Source organism: Molossus molossus, unplaced genomic scaffold, assembly GCF_014108415.1.
Source record: "Molossus molossus isolate mMolMol1 unplaced genomic scaffold, mMolMol1.p scaffold_m16_p_5, whole genome shotgun sequence".
NCBI classification, from domain to species: Eukaryota; Metazoa; Chordata; class Mammalia; order Chiroptera; family Molossidae; genus Molossus; species Molossus molossus.
Genome location: NW_023425388.1, coordinates 72,562,306 through 72,585,592, shown reverse-complemented (window position 1 = coordinate 72,585,592; position 23,287 = coordinate 72,562,306). Strand labels below are relative to the sequence as shown.

The 23,287-nt window shown below is 49.6% G+C and overlaps 1 protein-coding gene across 4 annotated transcripts in view; it reads left to right on the top strand.

Annotated features, from left to right (window-relative positions):
- Positions 1 to 23,287, top strand: part of BOC (BOC cell adhesion associated, oncogene regulated) — a 71,116-nt gene that overhangs the window by 35,496 nt on the left and 12,333 nt on the right. For all 4 annotated transcript variants that reach the window (XM_036242960.1, XM_036242961.1, XM_036242958.1 and 1 more), the window contains 4 exons: positions 16,897 to 17,043; positions 19,888 to 20,031; positions 21,410 to 21,703; positions 21,970 to 22,242. In XM_036242960.1, the coding sequence (XP_036098853.1) occupies positions 16,897 to 17,043; positions 19,888 to 20,031; positions 21,410 to 21,703; positions 21,970 to 22,242 (858 nt within the window). The remainder of the gene's footprint in view (positions 1 to 16,896; positions 17,044 to 19,887; positions 20,032 to 21,409; positions 21,704 to 21,969; positions 22,243 to 23,287) is intronic.

Here is a 23,287-nt window from a genome sequence, read left to right as displayed (position 1 = left end):
ATTTAAGCCGGGACATCTTTAGGGCTGGTTCCCATGTGACGTGGCAGTGCCCCTCTCCCTGCCAGCCCTGCCTCGGGCGTCCACGTCGCCACCGCCGTGCCCTGCTGCGTGGGATGGTTCCCGGAGCTGGTGGTCTTGAGGCTGTGGCTCATGCCTAAGGCAGCAACCTTCTGAAATGTTCCTCTCGCTAGGTCAGCTGGGGTCCCCAGGCTGTGTGGGTCCCGGGAGGAGAGTGAGAGATGGGCAAGGAGAAGAGCAGAGGAGAAAAAAGGAGAAAAGACACTGCTCTGGTTCCCGGGCCCCTGGGGGACTTCACTCCCTGGGAAACGGTGAAGCGGCCCTGCCCACTTCTCAGGAGGGAGGGAGCAGGGGGGTCCCCATCTCCTGGGAGGCCAGGCCCAGGAGCTGGGCTGCATGTGGGGCCACCCTCCCACCCCCACGAGAGCCACGTCGTGGCAGAAGGAGGACCCACTGAACCTGCGCTCCCAGCTCGGAGCAGGCCCTGGGTCGACAGCTGGGCCACCTCCAGCCCTGCTTGTGGAGTCACTGGAGGGCGCAGGAGACTTGGGTGAGGGTGGGGAGGGTGTGCAGGGACCATCTCTTCATAAAAAGAAAGGCCAAGGTCAGAGCTACACTTCCTCCCTCATACTCCTCTTTTGTATTTTAAGTATAACTAAAATTACTTCATAGGAAGTTTAGAACAGATAGAAAACAAATTTTCCCTGAGCCCACTGTCATCACACAGCACCGCCATCATTTTGGAGTACGCCCTCCCAGGGTTTACCCATGCCCATATTTTACACCGTTGTAACGATGCTACTGAATGTGTAGTCTCTTCCCTTATTCTCTTCCCCTTGACCCTGTATGATAAGCATTTTTCACTGGCCATATGACCATTTTGACTTTTTTCTTGAGTATAAAATGCATCCAGTAAAGCACACAAAGGACACTGTTAAGTGAACAACCTGACATGTTTGTCACGTGTCCACACCTGTCACCGTCACTCCAGCAGGTTCCCGCCGGCCCCTTCCCAGGGACTCTGCCCCCACCCCACCAGAGCAGGACCACCGTTCCTCACAGCTCCAGAACATCCCCCAGGTGTCTCCACCATGAGGCACTGGACCCTTTCCCTGTCGCCAGCTAGGTTGCTTCCAGTCTTTCATGATGACAAATAAGAGGTGCTTTTGAGCAACACTTGTGCTTTTGAGCAACACTTGTGCCTTGGAAGGGTGGTGCTCATCCAGGAGGGGAGAGTTCATCTGCAAATGGTCAGCACATGTCAGCGAGGCTCCCCAGGGCCACAACCATTCATTTGGCCTAATTGGAAGTCAGGCTGAACCTTTTATTGTTGGGAGGAAGGGAGAGTTGGAGAGCAGAAGATTTATTTTGGAGCCCTCCTTTGACTTCAAGGTGTATCCGTGTGAGGAAAGACAATTTATAGCTTTATTTTTAAAAAATTCCTGGCGACTTCTTTCTCTAATGCTTAAAGGGATCTGCAGTTGGCAGTGAGGACAAAGGGAAGGGTTTGGTTGCAACCCAAAAAGGCACAGTGAGAGAAGAAGGTGCTTGTGCAGAAGCCAGCGAGTCTTGCCTGAAAGCCAGGAACTATTGGCTTGTCATTTAGACATGAATCAGAAGTGAAATGTTTGGGCCTGACTAGGACGGAGAGGTTCTGGAAATTGGGAGAACGGGCACGGAGGTGTGGTGTCACGGAGAACAGGGAGTTGGTGGAGTGGGCCTGCAGCCTCCCAAACTTGGAAGCGGCGGCGGGAAGGTGGGAGAGGCGGGAAAAGGGGTGCTGTCTTTGGGTTCATGCCATGGGGCATTTGGCCCCAACTCAGCAGTTAGATTAAGTTTCCGAAAGCACATTCCTGAGCAGAATGGGGGCTGTGTTTGGGCGGTTGGCTGGTGCAGGAGGGAGGCCGAGCAGTGGAAGGGATAACCAAAGGCATAGTCTGCCTTGAGAGGCCAGCGGCGCGTGCTGGTGCGCACGCACGCACGCCCAACGGCTCCAAGACTTCCCTTTCCTCTGGCTCTTCTGCGTGTGTTCAGATGTTCCTCCCCAGACAGAGCCCTTTCTGTGTGGCCCACCTGGTGGGACTCTGCCTCCTGCATCTTTATGAACTTCTAGAGATCACTGGGAGCTTTTGATGATGGGGACCTGGCTGAGGATTCGGGTTATGGAGGAGGCCCCTAGAAGGACTGTCCTGGTCCATACCTCATTTACCCTCATGATGGGGGCTGGGGCTTGCACTTGGACTTCATCCCTACCTGGTGACATCAGCTTCTGGTCTGTGGGTAAAATTGAACAACCTGAAGAGTTTTACCTGTGCTCCTACCCTCTACTGCAGGTGGTCCTGGCCGTGTGGGCAATGGCTGTCTTCACGCTCTGTGCAGGTGCCTGTCCCCGTCTCCACTGTAGAGAATTTTTTTTCCCTTTTGAGCCTAAACTTTATGTGAGGTAAATTTCTCCTGCTGATGCCTACGTCAGTCTACCTTGTCTAATTCTGGGTTTTTGAAATGCTTTTGACTTTGATCTCCTTTATTTCTTTTCCCTTTCTTTTCACAAACTTTACCAGGAGGCCAAACACTTGACATGGCTTCGATGTTCCCAGTCTGCACCTGAACCAACAGCAGACGTTGCCAGCAGACACCACGTCCCTTCCTCGGGGCCTGGTTCAGCCTGGGATGGCGCTCGTACTGCATGGCGGTGCCGCAGCCGGCTGGCCAGAGCTGGGTCCGATGTCAAGGCTGCTTCCCATCCCTTACCTCTAATAACCTCCCACACCAGTAATCACATAATTACATAATTCTTCAGTTTAAACTTTCTTTTCTAGTTTTTTATTCTTTAGTTCTCCCAATTATCTTATCATCCCTAGGTTCCAGTCAAGGTTGGGAATAAAATAGGTGGTAACTGGGCAGTAATTCTGTGCCTGGGAATTTTGGTCCCCGAGCTAACATGACGGCTTAGGCTGATGCTGGTTTAACTGAGAGCCGACCTGGAACCCGCCATTAAGACCTTAAAGCACGTGGGCCAGGGACGTGCTCCTGAATCACCGTCTCTCCGGCATCAGGGAGCAGAGGCCGCAGCTGACGGAAAGGACAGAGCTCTCCTTAGGCAGCTGTCCCCATCGCTCGGTGACCTTGAGGAAAGGTCAGAAGGTGACGGAGCTTTTTGTTACCATAATTTGATTCATGAATACAACAAAGGAAAATGGAGATGGGAAAAAACAAGAAACAGAAAAAATATATAAACTGGTGGGTTTAAGTTTTAACTCTGACACTTTGAGTTTATGTGACTTTGAGTGAGTTCCTTAATGTCTCAGATTGTCACAACTATGAAATGAGCATGGTGATAATTATATCATCGCTCATGGCTTTTTTTTTTTTTTTTTTGAGGACCAAATGAGAGAATATGTGAATATGTGATAGTGATATTTTGAGGCATTTTATACATTCTAGGCTTTATTCATTCACCAGTGCAGTCCACAAACATTTGTGGAGTGTTTTCCTGCAGGAGTCTCTGGGCCTGTGTCCAGCCCTGCGCTGCCCAACTGCATTCTGGGAACAGCCCTTTGGAGCGCAGACTTCAGGGGGTGGCATAGCTTCCAGTCGTGGCCAGAGCCAGGAGAGAGGACTGGCGCGTTAGGAAGAGAGAACTAACCCACTTCCTGTGAATTTTACTCCTATATACACCTGTTCTCCAGAGTCCCACTCCCAGCTGCCTTTCAGAGCAGCCGAGGTGTCACTGTCGTCACTGGCGCCCACAGTACTAGGGCCCTGCTGCCCGTCCGTCCAGCCACACAGATTTGCGCAGGTGACTAGGCTGGCCCTGGCCCTGGCCCTCATTCCGGTGTATTCCACAGGCAGAAGCCATGTCTCCTTTTGCTCAGCTCCCCCCATGCCACTTCCTTAAGGTCTTCTAGGCTCTGACCCTGAACTAGAACAGGCCACTAAGGACCACTGGAGACATTTCTTTCTTACTGTATTTCTAGTTTCCTTCATCCCTGCTTTAGTCAGGGTTCTACAGAGAAGCAGAGGAGGTTTTACATATGTATGGAGAGAGAGAGAGAAATAGAGAAAGGGAAAGAGAGATTTATTTTAAAGGATGGACTCCCACAATGTGGAGGCTGGAAGTCCAAGACCCCTAGGGTGTCTGGAGCCCCACTCAGGAAACGGAGTGTCCGTTCAGTATTTCGATGTTTTAGAGACTGGTGTCCCGAGAATTGGGGAGTGTTGAGAATTCCCAGCAGAGCGCAGCGAGACCTGGTCCCCTCGTCGAGGATGTCTCAGTCTGATGGAGATGGACGGCAGAAACACGCCAGCCATAGCGCCAGCCAGACCTGTGATTTGCCTCCCAGAAATGTAAACAGTTTAGTGGGAGCTCGGGCGAGCAGTGGTTCGGTTTGGGGGACTGAGGAAGACTTGGAGCTGCGCTTGAGGCATGTGTGGGAGACGACCTTTATCTTGAATTTTCTGAGTCCTCACATACCTTCTCTGACCTTCAACAACTACAATCAGCTATCGGTGTGTGCACTTAGACTTAAGAAGTTCAGTGTCATTTCCGGACGGGGCAGATACTTACATAGTGAACTTCATTTCTGGTGCCATGTTTCCATGGTGAGTCCAGTCAGACCCTGAATCTCACCACCAGGTGATTGTCTCCTTCTTGCTACCCTGTCCTGTTCCCCGCTCCACCCCCAAACCCTGTTTCCCATCTCCTTTCCCTTTGGAAACATACATGTTGTGATTGAGAAAAAACATCTGAGAGTGTTATCAGCTAGCCAGTGATTCCTTGACAAAACAAGAAGGAACCATTCACTGCAAATTGGAAAAACATTTGTTGGCTTGGATGTCTCAGAAAATCCCTTTGCTTTGGGATGAAGGGTTGGCTGCGGTGTGAAGTGTTGGAGGAGGAAAAAAAATACACTGGTGGTTCCTGAGCTGCCCCAGAGGGGAGGGGAGTCTGCAGCTGAGAGCTGGGGCTAAAGGTACCCACCAGGCCGATGGGCGTCTGTTCTGCCTGGACAGACAAACAGCTCCATATGGGGGTGCATGGTAGGAAAAAGAGAACAATCTTTTTTTAATTGTTGAAAGTATTACAGATGTCCCCCCCTTTTCCCCTTGACCCCCTCCTTCCCACTCCCACCCCTTTCCTGCCTTCCCCAGCCTAGTGTTCTTGTCGATTGTGCATATATGCATAAAAGTTCTTTGGTTTATCTCTTCCTTCCCTTCCCACCCCCCATCCCTCTGAGGTTTGTCAGAACTTCCATGTTCTGGATCTCTTTTGTTTGACAGCTGATTTTGTTCATTATGTTCTACAAATAAGAGATCATATGGTACTTATCTTTCTCTGACTGGCATATTTCATTTACCATAATACTTTCCCAGTCCCTCCATGTTGTCTCAAAGGATAAGAGATCTTTCTTGCTTACAGCTGCATAGTATTCCATTGTGTACATGTACCACAGCTTTTTTATCCATTCATCTACTGATGGACACTTGGACTGTTTTCAGATCTTAGCTATTGTAAATAGTGCTACTATGAACATAGGGGAGAGTACATTCTTCCTGATTGATGTTTCAGCCTTCTTAGGATATATTCCAAGAAGTGGAATCACTGGGTCAAATGGCAGTTTCATTTAAAAAAAATTTTTTTTTGCATTTATCTTCAGATAGAGCAGGAAGGAGAGAGGGAGGAAGAGAGAGAAACATCGACGTGAGAGAGACACATCAAGAGGCTGCTACCCTCACGATCCCAACTGGGGCCAGGGACAAACCACAACCGAGGTACATGCCCTTAGCAGGAACCTAACCCAGTACTCTCTGGTCCACAGACTTATGCTCTAACCGCTGAGCAAAACTGGTCAGGGCTCATTTTTAATTTTTTGAGGAAACACTATGATGTTTTCCACAGTGGCTGCACCAGTCTGCATTCCCACCAGAAGTGTACTAGAGTCCCCTTTTCTCCACACCCTCACCAGCACTTGTTGTTTGAGGATTTGTTGATGGCAGCCATTCTGGTAGGTGTGAGGTGATATCTCATAGTCATTTTAATTTGCATCTCTCTGATGATTAGAGATGTTGAGCTTTTTATAAATTTGTCCAAGGAAAAGGAGAAAAATCTTGAGCTTCAAATTTAGCTACTTTGTTTAAAAAAATTTTTTTAGCTACTTTGTACTTTGCCAGTTGGACAAGAAAATTATTGAGAGACAACTTAGATCCAAAAGATGCTAAGCAACTTGAAATCTAACTAGGGAATGATTAAGGAGTACCTTATAGCTTTAGGCCAAAGTCATATTAAACCTTTCTGTTTTCCACTGGATACAAGCAAAAATTCATAACTCACAAGAATGTCCCCAATACTCAGATGGCACTGGTAGTACTAATCCCATCAGATCTGGCACAAATGCCCAGGCACCTGTGAGGTGTAAGTTCTGCTCAGGGCATCTGGGCAGCAGCTGTCTGCCCCAAACAGCCAGGGTCTGATTCTCCATTTACTAACGGTCCATATTTACCAAAGGAAGATCTCAAGACCATGACACATATTCTACCAAGGACATGCTTAGACTCAATGCATCCCATTTTTCTCTTCAATCTGTTCTTTGCACACACGACTACATGCTTAAATCAAATCCTAGGTCCATTTTCTAAGCTAAGAGGAGGATCCCATAGTGTGCTGAGTAGAATTATAGTTTCACTGAGACAGCACACTTTGAGAAGATGAGGGAATACATCAGGCCCCCTTATCCATCATTTCATTATACACGGTTTTAGTTACCCATAGTCAATTGCAGTCTGAAAATATTAAGTGGAAAAATTCTAGAAATAAACAATTTCTGAGTTTTTAGTTTCAAGTTTTGAATGGTGTGCTGACATCTCATGCCGTCCTGCTCTGTCCTGCCCACAGCGTGAATCACCCCTTTGTCCGGCATCTCCACGCTTAGTCACTTAGCACCCATCTCGCTTATCAGATCGACTGTCACAGTATTGCAGTGCTTGTGTTCAAGTGACCCTTACTTTACTTAATGCCACATTTACATAATTTTTATTACAGCCTATTGTTGTTATAATTGTTCTACTTTATTATTAGTTATTGTTAATCTCGGTGTGCCTAATTTATAAATTCAGCTTTCATAAATATGTATGAACAGTCCCGTGCAACTTAATAACAGGGATGCGTTCTGAGAAATGTGTTGTTAGCCATTTCATCACTGTGCAAACATCATAGATTGCACTTACACTAACCTAGATGGTACAGCCGACTGCACACCTAACCTAGATGGTACAGCCGACTGCACACCTAACCTAGATGGTACAGCCGACTGCACACCTAACCTAGATGGTACAGCCGACTGCACACCTAACCTAGATGGTACAGCCTACTGCACGAGGCTGTGTGGTCTAGCCTATTACTCCTGGCTGATGCCGTCAAATGCTGCGGTAAACACGAGATGTCTGAGGCTGCTGCTGGCGTAACTGCACACTGTTTAGAGCACACTATAAGCAGGAACAGTGTACTCTAACAATAGAAAGTGTAGTAAGTACATAAACCAGTCACAGTCATTTATTATCATTATCAAGTATTATGCACTGTATGTAATTGCATGTGCTGTACTTTTATACAACTGGCCAAGCAGTAGGTATGTTGACACCAGCGCCACCATAAGCACATGAATAATGCAGTGTACTATGACATTTTGACAGCTAGTGTCACTGGGTGATAGGAGGTTTTCGGCTCCATTCTAATCTACGGGATCACTGGCATATATGCAGTCTGTCGTTGACCAAACGTCATTGTGTGGCACATGACTATAGGAAAAATGTGGTAAATACAGGGTTCAGTACTATCTGCAGTTTCCGGCCTCCCCTGGAGGTCGGGGGTCTCGGGGCATTTCCTCACAGATAAGGGGGCGGCTGTGATTAGCTTGCTTGAAGTCCCTGGAATCCTTTAGGAGACATGCCGCAAGACGATTCCTTTAAAACGAAAGGGAAAGAGTCAAGAGAACAGTGAGTCCCATGGCTCTTCCTTTTCTGTGTGTGGAAAAGTCTAGGGATTTCTACTTTGATCTTGTTTTAGACTTTCAACCATTTTTGAGAATCTGGTAATAACCCTGAGAGCTAAAGAACAAGGAGTCTGTCCTGCACGTGAAACAGATGTTCACATCCAAGATAAAGGGTTGTTTCTTATTTCTACAGGGAAACTGTGCTTGATTTTGAGTGACTGTGCTCTTCGACTTAAATGCTGGAAGAGTCTAGGGAGCACAGACTAGGACTCGGGCTGGAGCACCATCACCAGGAGCCCCTCTCCGAGCCCACCTTCCCCAGCGCCACTGCTCAGCTCACCGGGCGCTCCCCCTTGTTGGGGTGGTGCTCCATCTGCCCATAGCATCTTCCTCTCCACTCGCTTCCCCAGAAAGTTTCTACCTCCTTTAGTTTAATGAATTCCTTCTCAATTTTCAAGTATCTTCTTCTCTGGGAATCTTTTCTTGAACGCTTCGATTTTTCAAGTGTCTGGAGTAGGATGTCTCCTCCCAGCTTCCTTACTGTCCTGGGTGTATTTTGATAGCCCTCTCCGGCTGTGGCCTCACTGCCTGGGGGCAGGAATGTCGCCATCTTCAGGCACACAGTAGGCCTTCAGTGAGTGTCTAGAAAGAGGAAGACTCTAGTCTAGATAAAATGTGGTTGAAGTCTGGAAGATCAAAAAGTGCATGCAGAAAGTGCATAAGGCTTCTTTTCCAAACCCTGATATATTAAAAGTGTCAAGGAAGCAAGTAAGAAAGGATGAAGCAAGAACTCAGAATATAAACAGGTTGAAGATACAAAGAAATTCAGGAAGGGTTCAGAAAAACCGATGGGTATGAGAAACATAAAAGGCCGTTTAAAGTAAATTGAGATATTTGGAGGAAACATTGGAACCTTTGAAGGGAGACGCCAGTGAGTGTGGCTCCATGTTCTACCAGACACCTCACCTCGGGGACCCTGTCAGAGGTGGTGAATGTGGCTCCATGTCCCACCAGACACCTCGGGGACACTGTCAGAGGTGGTGAATGTGGCTCCATGTCCCACCAGACACCTCGGGGACACTGTCAGAGGTGGTGAATGTGGCTCCATGTCCCACCAGACACCTCGGGGACACTGTCAGAGGTGGTGAATGTGGCTCCATGTCCCACCAGACACCTCGGGGACACTGTCAGAGGTGGTGAATGTGGCTCCATGTCCCACCAGACACCTCGGGGACACTGTCAGAGGTGGTGAATGTGGCTCCATGTCCCACCAGACACCTCGGGGACCCTGTCAGAGGTGGTGAATGTGGCTCCATGTCCCACCAGACACCTCGGGGACCCTGTCAGAGGTGGTGGGTGGGGAATGGGGCTCTATGTCCTACCAGACACCTCAGGAACACTGTCAGAGGTGGTGGGTGGATGGCATCTGAAGCCACCACCACTTTAGGACTATGTAGTTCCTAGCATGTGGGCAGAAGTGGGAAACACTGCCGGTTTCACTGGCCTCTCCCACCTAGAATCGGGTTTTTAAGGGCACGCTGTAGTGCTCATCCTCATTCTTCCTGAGCGCCTTGGCCTGGCTTCTCACTCCTCTCCCTCTTCCTGCACAGGCTGCCTGTCTGCCAAAGACTGTGCCAGGACGCAGGATCCAGCTCTGGCTCTGATGAGTGCAGACCACCAGGATTCACATTAATTTTCCATTGCTAAAGTTTATAGTTTATATTGAGTTGATCAGGGAAATATGTGTGATGTGGGTTGCTGGCAAGTAAATCTTTTTTTCCTTCTCTCTTTATTCAGTGTATTTTTTCAAACCATTTCATTCCTTCATCAGGTCCAAAAGAAACTCCCCAGTTCTGCTAACCAGCCCCGCTCCACAGCAGCACTGAGGTCAGATCAACGAGATGGTCTACAGACATCTTCTCCGTTCATCTGGCTGCCAGATTCGGTGGAGACATGGCTCCCACCCTTGACTTGTCTTCAGGGATTAATCACATTTCTCATTCTCTTCTTATGTCTTTTCTTAAAAGAAATTTTTTTTTAATTGGTTCAAGCCAAGAAATTCCTGGAGCATTAGGCCAGATTTTTTGCAAATCATTTAATGACATTGCAAACTAGGTTTTTTATTTTCCTTCCTTTTTCCTCTCACACTCCCCCCTTTATGCCCTCTCTCCTCTCCTGCCCACCTCCTGTCACGACTTTGATCTTCTGTCCTCGTCCCCCAGTTCTTTAATCTCTTGTCTGTTCTCAGCTTTCTCTCGCTGCTCAAATCTGAGTGCAAACCCCACTGCAACTCAAAGGAAAGAAAGAAACACCAGATTTAATAGTGAATGTGTTTGGCATCTGCAAAGGGTTTCTTCCCCATGGAAACTGTTATTTATTTATTTATTTATTTATTTATTTATTTATTTATTTATTTATTTATTTATTTATATAAAAGAGAGCGTGTCTTGTTTTCATCAGAAAATGTGTTTGAGAAATTTTATGTCATGTTTCCATGGCTGTCAGGAGAGCCCTTTGGAGCCAAAATTATTTGTGCAATTAAATAGGCAGAAAAAAATCCCAAAGAGAGCAAACATATTTCTCCCCTCACCCTGCCTGCAAAGAGAGGAGCTGTACTCACTCTGCCAACTCCCTTTCTGAATTTCCTCCGATCTGTGAGACCTGACCTAGGCTGGAATGCTGGTGGAGGTGAGACTGCTTGGCGACAGCACCCCAGAGAATTGTTGGGTCCTGCCTTGTGTGCTGCTTGTGTGTCTGTTAGACTAAAGCTCCTCATGACTAGGGGCTGTGTTTTGTCTTCTGCCGTGTCTGGTGAAAGAGGTCATCTCCAGCTCCTCACTGGCTGAGTGAATGCCTCTGTGATGGCCGATGGTATTATGCCGAATGCTGACTACAGGATATCCTGAGTTTGCCCAGCCTTGTGGGCTAACAGTGGGTTTGGTTTCAGTGGTCTGTGTGCCCGGGCAACAGACTGGCAAAAGGCTTAGTCACTACCCAGAATGCGTGGTTTCGGAGATGCTTGCCCATCCCACAGCACACCCCAGCCACTCACCAGGAGCTACGCCTTCTGACCTCATGAAAACACGGCTGGGCTCCAGTCTCTACTCTGCTTCTGCAATTGGTTCACTAGCAAACACTTATTTCAGAGGATAATAATCTTGGGGTCACTCCATGCCATGGTTCCTCAGGTGAAGGGGAGGTGGAGAGCAGTGTGGTGATTCTTTGCCTGTTGGTGAAGCAGTTTCAGGTGCATGGTCAGAGGCCAACAGGGAGGCAGTGCCCAGGACCTGCACCTTCTCCTACCCCACCTCCAGGTCCGTCTGCAGAGCAGTGGGCTGCAGGCTCTGCTGGGGAAAGCTCTCAAGAGCTTTGCTTCCCTTGCACTTGGCCATCTTTCAAGAAGGGACTCGGGTGCAGAGACGGGCCGTGAGGTCAGCATGCTACTAAGGAGTGCTCTGGTAGAGCGGGACCTTTCTGTTCTCTAACATTAGCCACAGATGCAACAAGCCACCACAGAGACAAGTTGAGGCCTGGGGGCCATGAGAGGTAGGGAGTAGAATTATCAGTCAGCCCAGAAACTTGCCGATGGCCGCAAGGCTACTGAGCCGTCCTGGCAGCGCTGCCAAGGGAGGGAGCCTACGGAGGTGCCCCCACAATCTGGTGGATCCCGTCCAGGCCTCAGCAGATGAGTGCAGGCTTGTCTTACGATTTCTGAGAACAGGCAGGAGGGCAGGACAGGACTGACTAACTGTGAGAAATGCCTGAATGGGTAGAAAGCCAATTGTTTTTACGTGAGCTCATGGAGATGGGGGTGTCAGTAATGCCAGGCAGCCTCCAGCCGAAGGAACTGCTTTTCCTGACTTCTCAAACAGAGCTGAGCTTCGATTTGCAGCCGGAGTGGGGGCTCAGAGAGGAGAGGACGGAGTGAGGAAGCTCCTTGAAGCGATGGTTACGTTTCGGGATTGCCCCAGGGGCATCTGCCGAGGCACCGTGCACCCGTCACCGGGTGTGGAAACGCCACGAAAACCAGGAGATAAAACTACCATTAAGATTTGATCACTTTGCGCTATGAGAATGCCCGAACGTACACCAAATACTGTCGTTTAATTCGTAGCTCCACTGAGCCTTTTGCTAAATAAGGAAGAACTGAGTCTGGAAGGCGGTGAAAAAAAAATTCAAAAGGGGCTCAAGATCAAACTTGTCAATGTGGTTTCTCCTGTGATCCTGGCGATGGCGGCCACACCCACGTGCCTCTGAATGTCTTTTATTTGCCTTTTTCTCCCCCGGCCAGCATGTCTGATATGCCCTGTAAATGTGGAGGAAACACAGAGCACATCACCTGGTTGTGTCTGAACAAATCCCTGTAGTCTGTGCATCCAAGATCCCGTGGAAGAGACAGATCAGGGGATGCATGTTCCTGTAAGAAACTGAGCACTCAGAGGCAGGGAAGTGAGCAGGGTTCTGTTTGGAGCCTAAATCACCATGGGCTTTCTCAGGAAGCACAAAGTCCTGTGGAAAGTCAGGAAGGTCAGTGAGCTCCCAGATGGCCGCAGTGACCAGGGCCTCTCACCTGCTGAGAGCAGAGAAACAAGAGTCGGCCTGTTGCCATTTGATTAGTGCAGACAAGTTAATAAAATAGCTGGAAGAGTGTATACACAAAGAGAGGATGCAGAAGAGGGGTCTGAGGGAAGGTAAGAGGATTAAAGCTGCGAAAACATTCCGCTAATGGATTTCTCAAGCACACCAGTCAACAGGCAAGGACAGGTGTCCTGTCAAACCATTTCCCCGTGAAACCTGATCCATCCTCTGACTCAAGGCCTGCTCACCCCCTTTGTAACTAAAGGGCCTGCCCCTGATTCCCAGTGAGGCTTTCTGAGCAGCCCAGAGACCAGCCAGGAAACCAGCTCTGCAGACAAGGGGCCTGGGAACAGGCTGCTTTCCTTCACAGGCAGCCAACTGGGCCTCTGCATCTGCCTTGCCTGGTGGCCGATGAGGCTGTTACTGCTCACGAGCTCCCATCCATCCCTGTCCTTCTTCCTGCCCAAAACACTAGAAGAGGGGTGCTCTGATTTTCAAATCGTCATCACTTCATTACGCTGCCTTTGATCCCTTAGAGAAACTCAACTTTTGCTCCAGCAGACAAACTGGAAGTTTGTGTAGTGAAGCAACAGCTAAGGCTCAAGTTCAGGAGGCACAGGAGGGGACGGGGTCAGGGACTAAACTTCTGCTTATTTGATTTGAAGCCAGGAAGGCTCGCCTGCCAATCGGCCCTTGTGGGGAGCTGGGTGCCCAGCTGGGGTGTCCTCGGTCCTGCCTGCACGGTCTGTGGTGCACATGTTGGCATCAGAACAGAGGAGCTGTCTGACCACATGGCTGACCGGTGCCCAGCTTTGTGCCTCCCACACTGCACAGCCTTTTGTCTCCAACCCAGCAGGTGTCAGAGGGTGCAGAAGGAGCCTAGGGAGGCTTAAGGGAGGGTATGGTGTTTCCAGGACTGGGTGGGTGAGGTGGCTGCATGGAGGAGTGTGTGCTCCCTGCCTGGATAAGTCCTTAGTTTCAGTGGGGCAGGAGCCCAAGGCCATTAAAATGGAGACAGCATTCTGGTGCCAAACTCCTTTCAGTTGCTCACGTCTTGCAAAATGATCTGTTAGGTTTAAATATATTCTTGCTCAAGGCAAATTTCCTTGGAATGAGAAAGATAAGGGGGAGGGGAGGGAAAAAACTCAAAAACTCTTACTGGAGTATTTTTAGATTTATTAGACCATTGACGAGAGTGCTTTTCAGTGATGGAGGAGTTTTCCTAATGCCCCGAGCTCACAATGCTCACGGCTCGCTCTGTGGGGCACCTCCTGACTTGGCAGGTACACATGCACTGTGCTGGGAAAGATTAGGCTTTGGCATCATTTTAGTGCATAGCTTTGGAAAGCAGTTAGCGATGTTTAGCTAGAACACACTGAGCACAGGCAACCCACCCTTTTCCAGAGTCCCTATCATCCTCCTCTTGGAGAGAAAACGCATGCAACGTCTTGGCGGAGAGGCTCACCCAGGACTAGGCTATGTAGTTTGTGGGGCCCAGTGCCAAATGAAATGTGGGGTCCCTTGTTCAAACATTGAGAATTTCAAGATGGGGACAGCAGAGCATTAAACCAAGCACTCACCCCTTCCAAGCACAGGGCCCTGTGCGTGGGGGAGGTTGCGTGCCCGTGAAGCTGGCCTTGGGCTCTGCCTTCCAGTGTATTCAAGGAGGTAGCGAGCACTTGCTGTGTCCTGAATACTATACAGTGGGTCTAGAATTGGAGCCGTGGAGTGAAACAGACTGCCCACTGGGAATGTATAATTTAGTTAGGGTCAGATATCATGCACACAAAATTAAATAATGATGAGATAATTACTGAAAGCCCAGAAGGCCCTAAACTAATACGGGCTTTCTCAGACAGCACAAAGTTCTGTGGCAAGTAGGGAAGGTCACCCACCCAAAGAAAGGAATGGTGAGTCTCACCCTGTTCCACAGGCATCACTTGGCCGGCCTGGAAAGTGAAATGAAGTAACAGGAATGAATGGGGCAGTGTGTCATTGCCTTTGCCACACCACCCCATGAACAGCATGTATGTCTGACTCCACATTCAGTGGACCTATTTTGCCTCTTTTTTGTGACCCTGGAAGTAAAAACTTTCAAGAAACATTCTATTTTCAAAACAGCCATACTTAATTAGAGGTTGGCCAACCCTGGCCAGTATGGCTTAGTCAGTTGGAGCATCGTCCCATAAACCGAAAGATCTCAGGTTTGATTCCTGGTCAGGGCACTATCTAGGTTTCAGGTTCATTCCCTGGTCAGGTTCATTTCTGGTTGGGTTGTGTACAGGAGGCAACTGATCCATGTCTGTCTGTCTCTCTCTTCCCCTCTCCCCCTCTCTCCCTTTCTCTCTCTCTCAAATCATTAAATATATCCTTGGGTAAGGGTTAAAAACAAAGATTGGCCACACTTGGATAAAAGGTTCATAGAAAATTTGTTGTGGTAGGCCCTCGTCTTTGAGCTCACAATGTAGAGCAACTCAACTAGGAAATTTGAGTTCACAGGCAACATAAATGAGCATCTTGTACCTGACCGAGGGGCCAGCTCCAAGACAGTCATTTATCCACTCATCCAGCATCTACTTGGGCCAGGCCTGGGTTAGGTTCAGAAAACACATGTACGAAGACGACTTGGTTCCTGCCCCTAAGCGGTTCACAATCTGATATAGTAATCAGAGGGACAAGAATCCTTTCATGGAAACAAAAGGGCTCTCCTGCCCTGGCCTGGCTTGACTGAAAGCTTCTGGAAAGTTCCTTTAAGTGGGAACCTCCTGAGCTCACTGAGTGCTCCATCACGAGGCTCTCCTCCTTTGGTGACAGTGGTTTGCTTTTTGTAATGATCTCTTCGGTAAGAAACCCGATTCCCCCTGCTCCTGCTGCCTTCTCTGGGTCTCCGGGGAAACAGCAGCACAGGCAGGTGGGGTCCTGCGGGGGATTGCGGTGAGCTCCATGGTGTCCGTGCTCAGGAGCTGAGCGCCATGTGGTGTGGTCAGCAGTCACCGGGGGGCCTCCAGGGTGTTTTCTAAGTACCATTACGAAGAGAGTGTCTGGGTAAATATTTTCATCACTCTTATCTTACTCTAGTTTTATTTCCTCTCAAGTTAAATTCAGCTACAGTTCTGAAAACCAAAGTTGGAACGTAGTTTTGTTGCACAAATGGCCCATTCTGTTCAGCGATATCAGTGATTTGGCTCCTACAAAGACAGTTTTGTAGTCTGGACTGTTGGATTGGTTGGGAAGCATCCAGCTTCTGTTCCAGATAGATCTCCATCCTCTCTCAGTTTTGATCCCAGTCTTCTTGCCACCGTGCTAAGCCAGAAGACATGGCCACTGTGCTGCCAGGGACTGCAGCCTGATGTCAGTACCCTCAGCGGCTCCCCCATATTCCTCTGCCATTAAGCCACACAAGGGAGATCCCTCTTTGCCATAGAAAACCCTTAGGGCATCCACAGATCCCCACCCCAGCCCTAAGGAAGTATTAGCCACGATGTAGAGTATAGCTGGTGGGTAGCAGGAACCACCTCTGATCATCACCATGGTTGGTATACGAGCAAAATCTTGGATCTCTCACTTTCCACTGTGGATGTCAGGGCAGGCTGTTTTTGGTTGAGCTGGAGAAGACATCAGCATTCTCTTTAAAAAAATTTTTTTAATCCTCACCCAAGGACATTTTTGCATTTATCTTCAGATAGAGCGGGAGGGAGAGAGAGAGAGAGAAACATCGATGCGAGAGAGGCACATCGACTAGTTGCCACCCACACAACCCCAACCAGGACCGGGGACAAACTGCAACCAAGGTACGTGCCCTTAGCAGGAATCGAACCTGGGGCTCTCTGGTCTGCAGGCCGATGCTCTAACTGCTGAGCCAAACCGGCCAGGGCATCAATTCTCTTTTAGTGTTCCCATTTGTCTCCATTAGCTCAGCTGTGCTGGAACATTTGTGCCTTGACCCTGACCAGGCTTATTAGGGCCAATGGGCCTGGTCAACTCGTCTCCATGTCTCACTGTAACCCAAAGAGGCTGGTCTGCATCACAGGCACCTCCTAATAGAATTCTCTACGTCCACCCCCACCCTGCAGCTTATTATATACACCAAGTTGAACTCCCACACAGTGATGAGGGCCACACATTCCATCCTTTAAACTCCCATAGACAACAAAAGGCTAAAGGAAGGCCTCGGAGAACCCCCAGAGAGCCCCCAGTGTGTGAGGTTCTGCAGCTGTTTACTGTGACTCAAGACACCAAGACACAGGCCACCCTGAAATGTTGCATGTCTCCTCCACTGAGGCCCAATCAGCACCTTCTGTTCTCTCCACAGATCTCCAGGACTTCAAGTTAGACGTGCAGCACGTGATTGAAGTAGATGAGGGGAATACGGCGGTCATTGCCTGTCACCTTCCTGAGAGCCACCCAAAAGCCCAGGTCCGATACAGTGTCAAACAAGAGTGGCTGGAGGCATCCAGAGGTGAGCAAGCAGGAGCCCAGAGGCCAAGGCTGGGGGGAAGCTGGCCGCCCCGACCACTGCCTCCCAAACCCCTATCAACATCAATATCCCCTCTGCATGCTGGTCAGCTGTCTTTGACCTTGATATTTAGCCCTGTAGGATCCTAAAGGGACTGGCTTCTATTAGGGAGGTCTTCTGCCCAGTTATAAGGAACTTGTTTGTCCTTTGAGGTTCTGGAAGATGTTGCTGAGCTGCCGCCATTTGGTCAGGGCTGTCAGCACAGGGTTCCAGATTTCCTCCCCATATGAGCGCCCCACCACCAGGCAGACACAGAAAGGCTGCCCAGCCAACCCAGCCATTCCTGCAGCTGCGGGGTGTGAGGTGGAGCTCATCCCCACACAGCAGAGCAAGCTTAATGGAACTGGAAGTTTTCCCTCTTCCCATTTTGTTGGTAATCAACTGTCTCAGGGGAGGTCAAGGGGAGGCCAAGCTTTAGTCCGAAGAGTGCCAGTAGGGGGACAGGATGTTTCGTCCACAACTGACCCTGCGCTCAGGCCACGTAGACCCTACTGACTGGACTCCACAGCTCAAAATGTGTACCTTTTAAAATATCCTATAAGTTTAAAATATTTTTATTTACTTTTTCTGGTTATGAAAGGAACATAACGGTAAATCCTCGATTTTGCAGACCTTGATTTAATGAACTATGGATTTAATGGGCAAAATTTCCAGTCCTTGTGTCATATGTGAAAATTAACCCCTCGTTTATTTTAAAATGCTTTTAACCACGATTTGCTTATAGTTAATTTAACAGGTTATTTTTTTATTATTAATTCACTGTTATTTCTTTAACAGATTTTAGCCGATAGGCCAATATGTTGGAAAAAACACCATAGTAATTTGGCTGACATAAATAAATATTACATATCTACAACTATAGTCTACATATTTAAGTCCAAGAGTCACAACTAGTAAACAGTGTTCTGCGAATGATCAGCACATGATCATACTGCATCGAGCGTGGTAATTGGTTCTGTTGTCACGTGGTGTGACTTTTGCAGCAGCTTTTAATGCCTGCGGGCTGCTGTTTCCACGTGTGCTAAGCCACACTCCAGCTGTGTGTATTTGTTTTCTCGTGGTGACTAGTGTATGTACACATTTACTAGACCTATTCAGTATAAATTTAAAATTACTGTAATACATATAGAACATTTTTCTGTGAAACTAACTTTTCATACATACTTCATTTTAATTACACAATGGTGTCTACATAAGTATAAACAGGTAAACTAACTAACTTGTCAATTTTTTAAAATACACATTCAGAAAACCTACTTTATTATATAATGGATTTTCGGCTTTAATGGACACCCCCTCACCTGAATTAGTCCATTATATTGAGGTTTTACTGTATGTTCACTATAGAAAATGCAGAAAATTATTTTTGAAAGGGTAAAAGCCCTATCCTGCCCCTCAGACATGCCTGAAGACTGAGAGAAGAGCGTTGATCTCCACCGTCCCCAGCAGAAGCCTGGAGTAGCCCCTAGAGGAGGCCTGCCCATCCCACAGGAGTCAAGGGCTTTTCCTCATTCTGTCTGACATTTGCCTACGAGCTCCACCTCGGGGCAGGCCAGCACCAGGCTCAGTGAGCCCAGGGCACAGGGACACCACGACTCCCTGGACAGGCCACCAGAAAGCTCTGAGCTGAGGGTCAGGAAGCTGAACTCCATTCCAGTGACTGATGTGTTTGGCAGCGAGAGTCCTTCTCCTGTTGAAAGAAGCTGAACACAGCCCTGGGGCCCCACCTCGTGGCACCCTGGCCCAGAAGCAGACACTACCTAGCATGTCAGGGATGTCGAGGGAAGGTCTTTGGTGGCATTCATGGAGAGGGTGGTGGCATTCATGGAGAGGGTGGTGGCATTCATGGACAGGGGTGCAGAGGGAAGGTCTTCAGTGGCATTCATGGAGAGGGTGGTGGCATTCATGGAGAGGGTGGTGGCATTCATGGAGAGGGTGGTGGCATTCATGGAGAGTGATGCAGAGGGAAGGTCTTTGGAGGCATTCATGGAGAGTGTGGTGGCATTCATGGAGAGGGTGGTGGCATTCATGGAGAGGGTGGTGGCATTCATGGACAGGGGTGCAGAGGGAAGGTCTTCAGTGGCATTCATGGAGAGGGTGGTGGCATTCATGGAGAGGGTGGTGACATTCATGGAGAGGGTGGTGGCATTCATGGAGAGTGATGCAGAGGGAAGGTCTTTAGTGGCATTCATGGATGTACAAGTGTGCCGACTACATTCAAGGTCAATAGTGGCATTAGACTATTCCTCCCCGGTTGCAGAAATGCAGTAGTGAGGTGGCTCAAAGCTGTGACTGTGACAGACTGATGGAAGTTCTAAAGTCAGATTCCCTCCCTCCTGTGGGTTTTGGGAATGAACTTCTCATCTCCCATGTATGCAGCACCGCCCCTCAGTCCTTACAATGGCCATTTTAGAAATGAGGAAACAACATCTGTGAGGTTGATCATCTTGCCCAAGATCACAGCTAGTCCAGGCAGGTCCAGAGCTTGAGGCCAGGTCTGGCAGACCCCAGCTCCCTTAAGTACAAAGTGCTCTTCCACCAACCCGTGTACTGATCTGGGGGAGTCAGCCAGCCGGTGAGCAGGTTCTTTAGTTGTTATCAGTCCCTGGCACTCTGTCCCACCGGCGCGAGGTTTTATGAGGCGAATAGCATTTTCGGTGGGGGCCTGTTGGGACTCAGGGCTACAGCTCCTGGCTCCTGCCCCCACCCCCACCTTTGTGGGAGTTGTTTGACGCCGTATTTTAGGCCCAAGCTCACCCCATGCCGCCTGGCCTGTTCTTTCCTCAGATAACTACCTGATCATGCCGTCCGGGAACCTGCAGATAGTGAACGCCAGCCAGGAGGACGAGGGGATGTACAAGTGCGCCGCCTACAACCCGGTGACGCAGGAAGTCAAGACCTCGGGCTCCAGTGACAGGCTGCGCGTGCGCCGTAAGGGCGAGGGCTCGCTGGTGGGGGGCGGGGCCTGGGTGCCGTGGGCCGGCTCCAGCGGGTGGTCCCGGAGGGGGGATGAGCTCTGTGGGGCCCTGGCTAGGGGGACATTCAGGACTCGGCGGGATGGGGGCGCCTCCCCCAGCCCAAGTGCCAGGCTCTCACAGCCCACGGCCCTGGGGTTGGGCTCAAGAGGGAGTGGCTGTGCCTCCTGGCCACTCATGTTAGAGCACTGTGGGGGACACCCCCTTACTCCTGCCTGTTGAGAGCTTTCCTGCAAGTGTAACTTTTCGAGCATGGGGTTCGGCAGGCTGGCGCTCAGGGCCAACAGCTTGTGCGTGGGAAAGACTACGGTGCCCCGTGCCCACACTGAGGCCACCAGTCTGCACTGCTGAAGTCCTCCCAACACCTCCCTCCGGTGAAAATCCATGGGGGCCCACACACTCCCCTTCACATGAAAACAGCTCCCCCTGCAGAGCACGTTCCCTGCACCAGGCTCTTTTCTAGACTCCCTGTGTATTCAGTAGAGATAGGTTTTAGCCTGGGCACCGGAGGTGGGTACACCATGAAGTTAATGAAGCAATATGTCTGGTTCCTCACTCACCTAATTTTGTATCTGTAATTTTGTATTCTTTTTCTTAAAGAGGGCCTCCCAAGCTGTTTGAGTTTCAGGTCTTATAAAACCTTATCTGTGGCTGGTTGTCACATAAAGCAAAACCACACATAGCATGCTCCTTGAGATCCCCGAGAAAGGTGGCACATTGGAGAGCAGCCTGCCTGTTAATAAGTTCTACCTGGTCTCCCCACGTTGAAAAAAAGTGGCAGCTTCCTCAGCTGAGAACTGATGAAGTAGTTGATTAGCCTTGTTGAGAAATGCATATCTTTAAACCATAAGTCCTGTTCAGCTCAGCGAGATGTTCACACTGTGGGAGACACTTGGGTACTGAGACCCATGAGTGAGGTTTAGGGCACACCATGGGTACTTGTATCTCATCTCATCCTCAGCTTTAGAGTTCACTTACTGAATGCAAGCAAGAAAAATCACCTGCACTATTTAAATTGTTCTTCTGTCCACCCCTCATCCTTCTCTCCGCCAACACACAGTTACCCATACATATGCTTTGTCCATGATTCTACTCCACAGCTATCTCATTTCCTATTGTAATAGCTCTTGCAGGAAGTCCTTGTTTCTCATAAGAAAACCAAGGCCGGAGGGAAGTAACTTACCCCACTTATGTAGGTCAGAAGCCGCTGAAGGCTGTTTGACTCCAAATGCATGATCCGTGGAACTGCCTCCTGGGTCTGGGTCACCTAAGGTGGTACAGGAGGGATTCTTTACACCAAGTCCTGGTCCCACACACTGCCCTTCCCTATCTAGGCTCCACTGCCGAGGCGGCCCGCATCATCTATCCCCCAGAGGCCCAGACCATCATCGTCACAAAGGGCCACAGTCTCATCCTTGAGTGTGTGGCCAGTGGGATCCCACCCCCAAGGGTCAGCTGGGCCAAGGATGGGACCAGTGTTGCAGGCTACAACAAGACACGCTTCCTGCTGAGCAACCTCCTTATTGACACCACCAGCGAGGAGGACTCCGGGACCTACCGCTGCATGGCTGACAACGGGGTTGGGGAGCCTGGGGCCGCGGTCATCCTCTACAACGTCCAGGTGTTTGGTGAGTATTTCCTTGACCTTCTCCTTGGTCTGCTTGGCCTTTCTAGAAGTTCATAACCCTAGGCTCGGGGCCATGTGCCTTCTGAGATGTCACGTGCTCAGTGCTCTTTCCTGTTGTTGCTCTCATGAAGAACACGTGAGACCTTTCCTCTGGCAGCAGGCACGGGGAAGGAGGGAGCCTTTCCTCACTGCAGTCCCCTCCCCAGCCTGTCTGGCCAAGGGCAGGGAAACTGAACCTCTCTAACCCCTGCTCTGGTTTCCCGGCAGAACCCCCCGAGGTCACTGTGGAGCTGTCCCAGTTGGTCATCCCGTGGGGCCAGAGTGCCAAGCTTACCTGTGAGGTGCGAGGGAACCCCCCACCCTCAGTGCTGTGGTTGAGGAACGCTGTGCCCCTCACCTCTAGCCAGCGCCTCCGCCTGTCCCGTAGGGCCCTGCGAGTGGTCAGCGTGGGGCCTGAGGACGAAGGCGTCTACCAGTGCATGGCCGAGAACGAAGTTGGGAGTGCCCATGCTGTGGTCCAGCTGAGGACCGCCCGGCCAGGTGAGTACCACACAGGCTGAGGGTTGAGCTGGATATTCACAAAACCCTTCTCTTCGGTGAAATCCAAAATAGAACCCCCATATATAAAACAAATAAAAGTAGCTCTTAGTTATAAGTTCAAGTTTATATAAACTTATTAAAAAGTCAGAAGTATAGATTTTTTCACTAGTGAAAATGACCTATTTAACTGTTGTATTATAATCTAAAAACACCTTTTAGTTATTTTGTAGAATCGGGGGGTTCATAGGGCTCCATGGGACCCAGTCTGACAACCACTGCTCTAGAGGAAAGGAAAGCAGGTGTGTCTTTAGCTCGATTCATTTCCGCTGACACCTGGAGCGATCGCGCAGCTGTCTCAGCACCGGGCTCCACCTGGAGATGCAGAGAAACAGCAAAGACTCCGCCTCACTTTTTCATGGAGGAGATCCAGTTTACCAAGGAAATAATTTGAGAAAAAATCTAATGACAGATAATGAGATGCTGAATCAACATTATTGATGCCAGCCTCCCGTGGTGCAGGAGGTCAGGTAGAGGAAAAATGGGTGTTGGCAGAGTCTGGACGCTTCCTGAAGGGAGTGCTGCCTCCTGGCCCCTCAGGTTCTCAGAGGCGACAGTTGGCTCCACATCTCACGTTTCCAGGTCAGGGCAGCAGAGCAGGAAGAGGCCCACATTGTGCCGTGGTGTCAAGACCCCACAGTGACAGGGTATGCCCGTCCCCAGCATTAGACATGAGAACGAGGGTGCAGGGTGCCTGCACCTCAGGAGCAAATTGAGATCCTTCACTTCGGACAAGGCTAGTAGGCGGGCTCAGGAAAACAAGCCGGTGGCAGAGCCACTTGTCTGTCATGCCTGGGCCGCGGCAAGAAGCCTGGACAGGCGACACAGACTGCCTTTCCCTGCATGGGACAGGGCATGACCCTCCCTCCTCTCAGTGCCTGGGCAGGTGGTCATGTCGGGTCCTGAGCTAGGAGCTCTTCCTGCCTCCAGCAGGTCTTTGACTTTTTCTCCACGGCGGCAACCGCTCAGCAGGTGATCAGAGGGACTG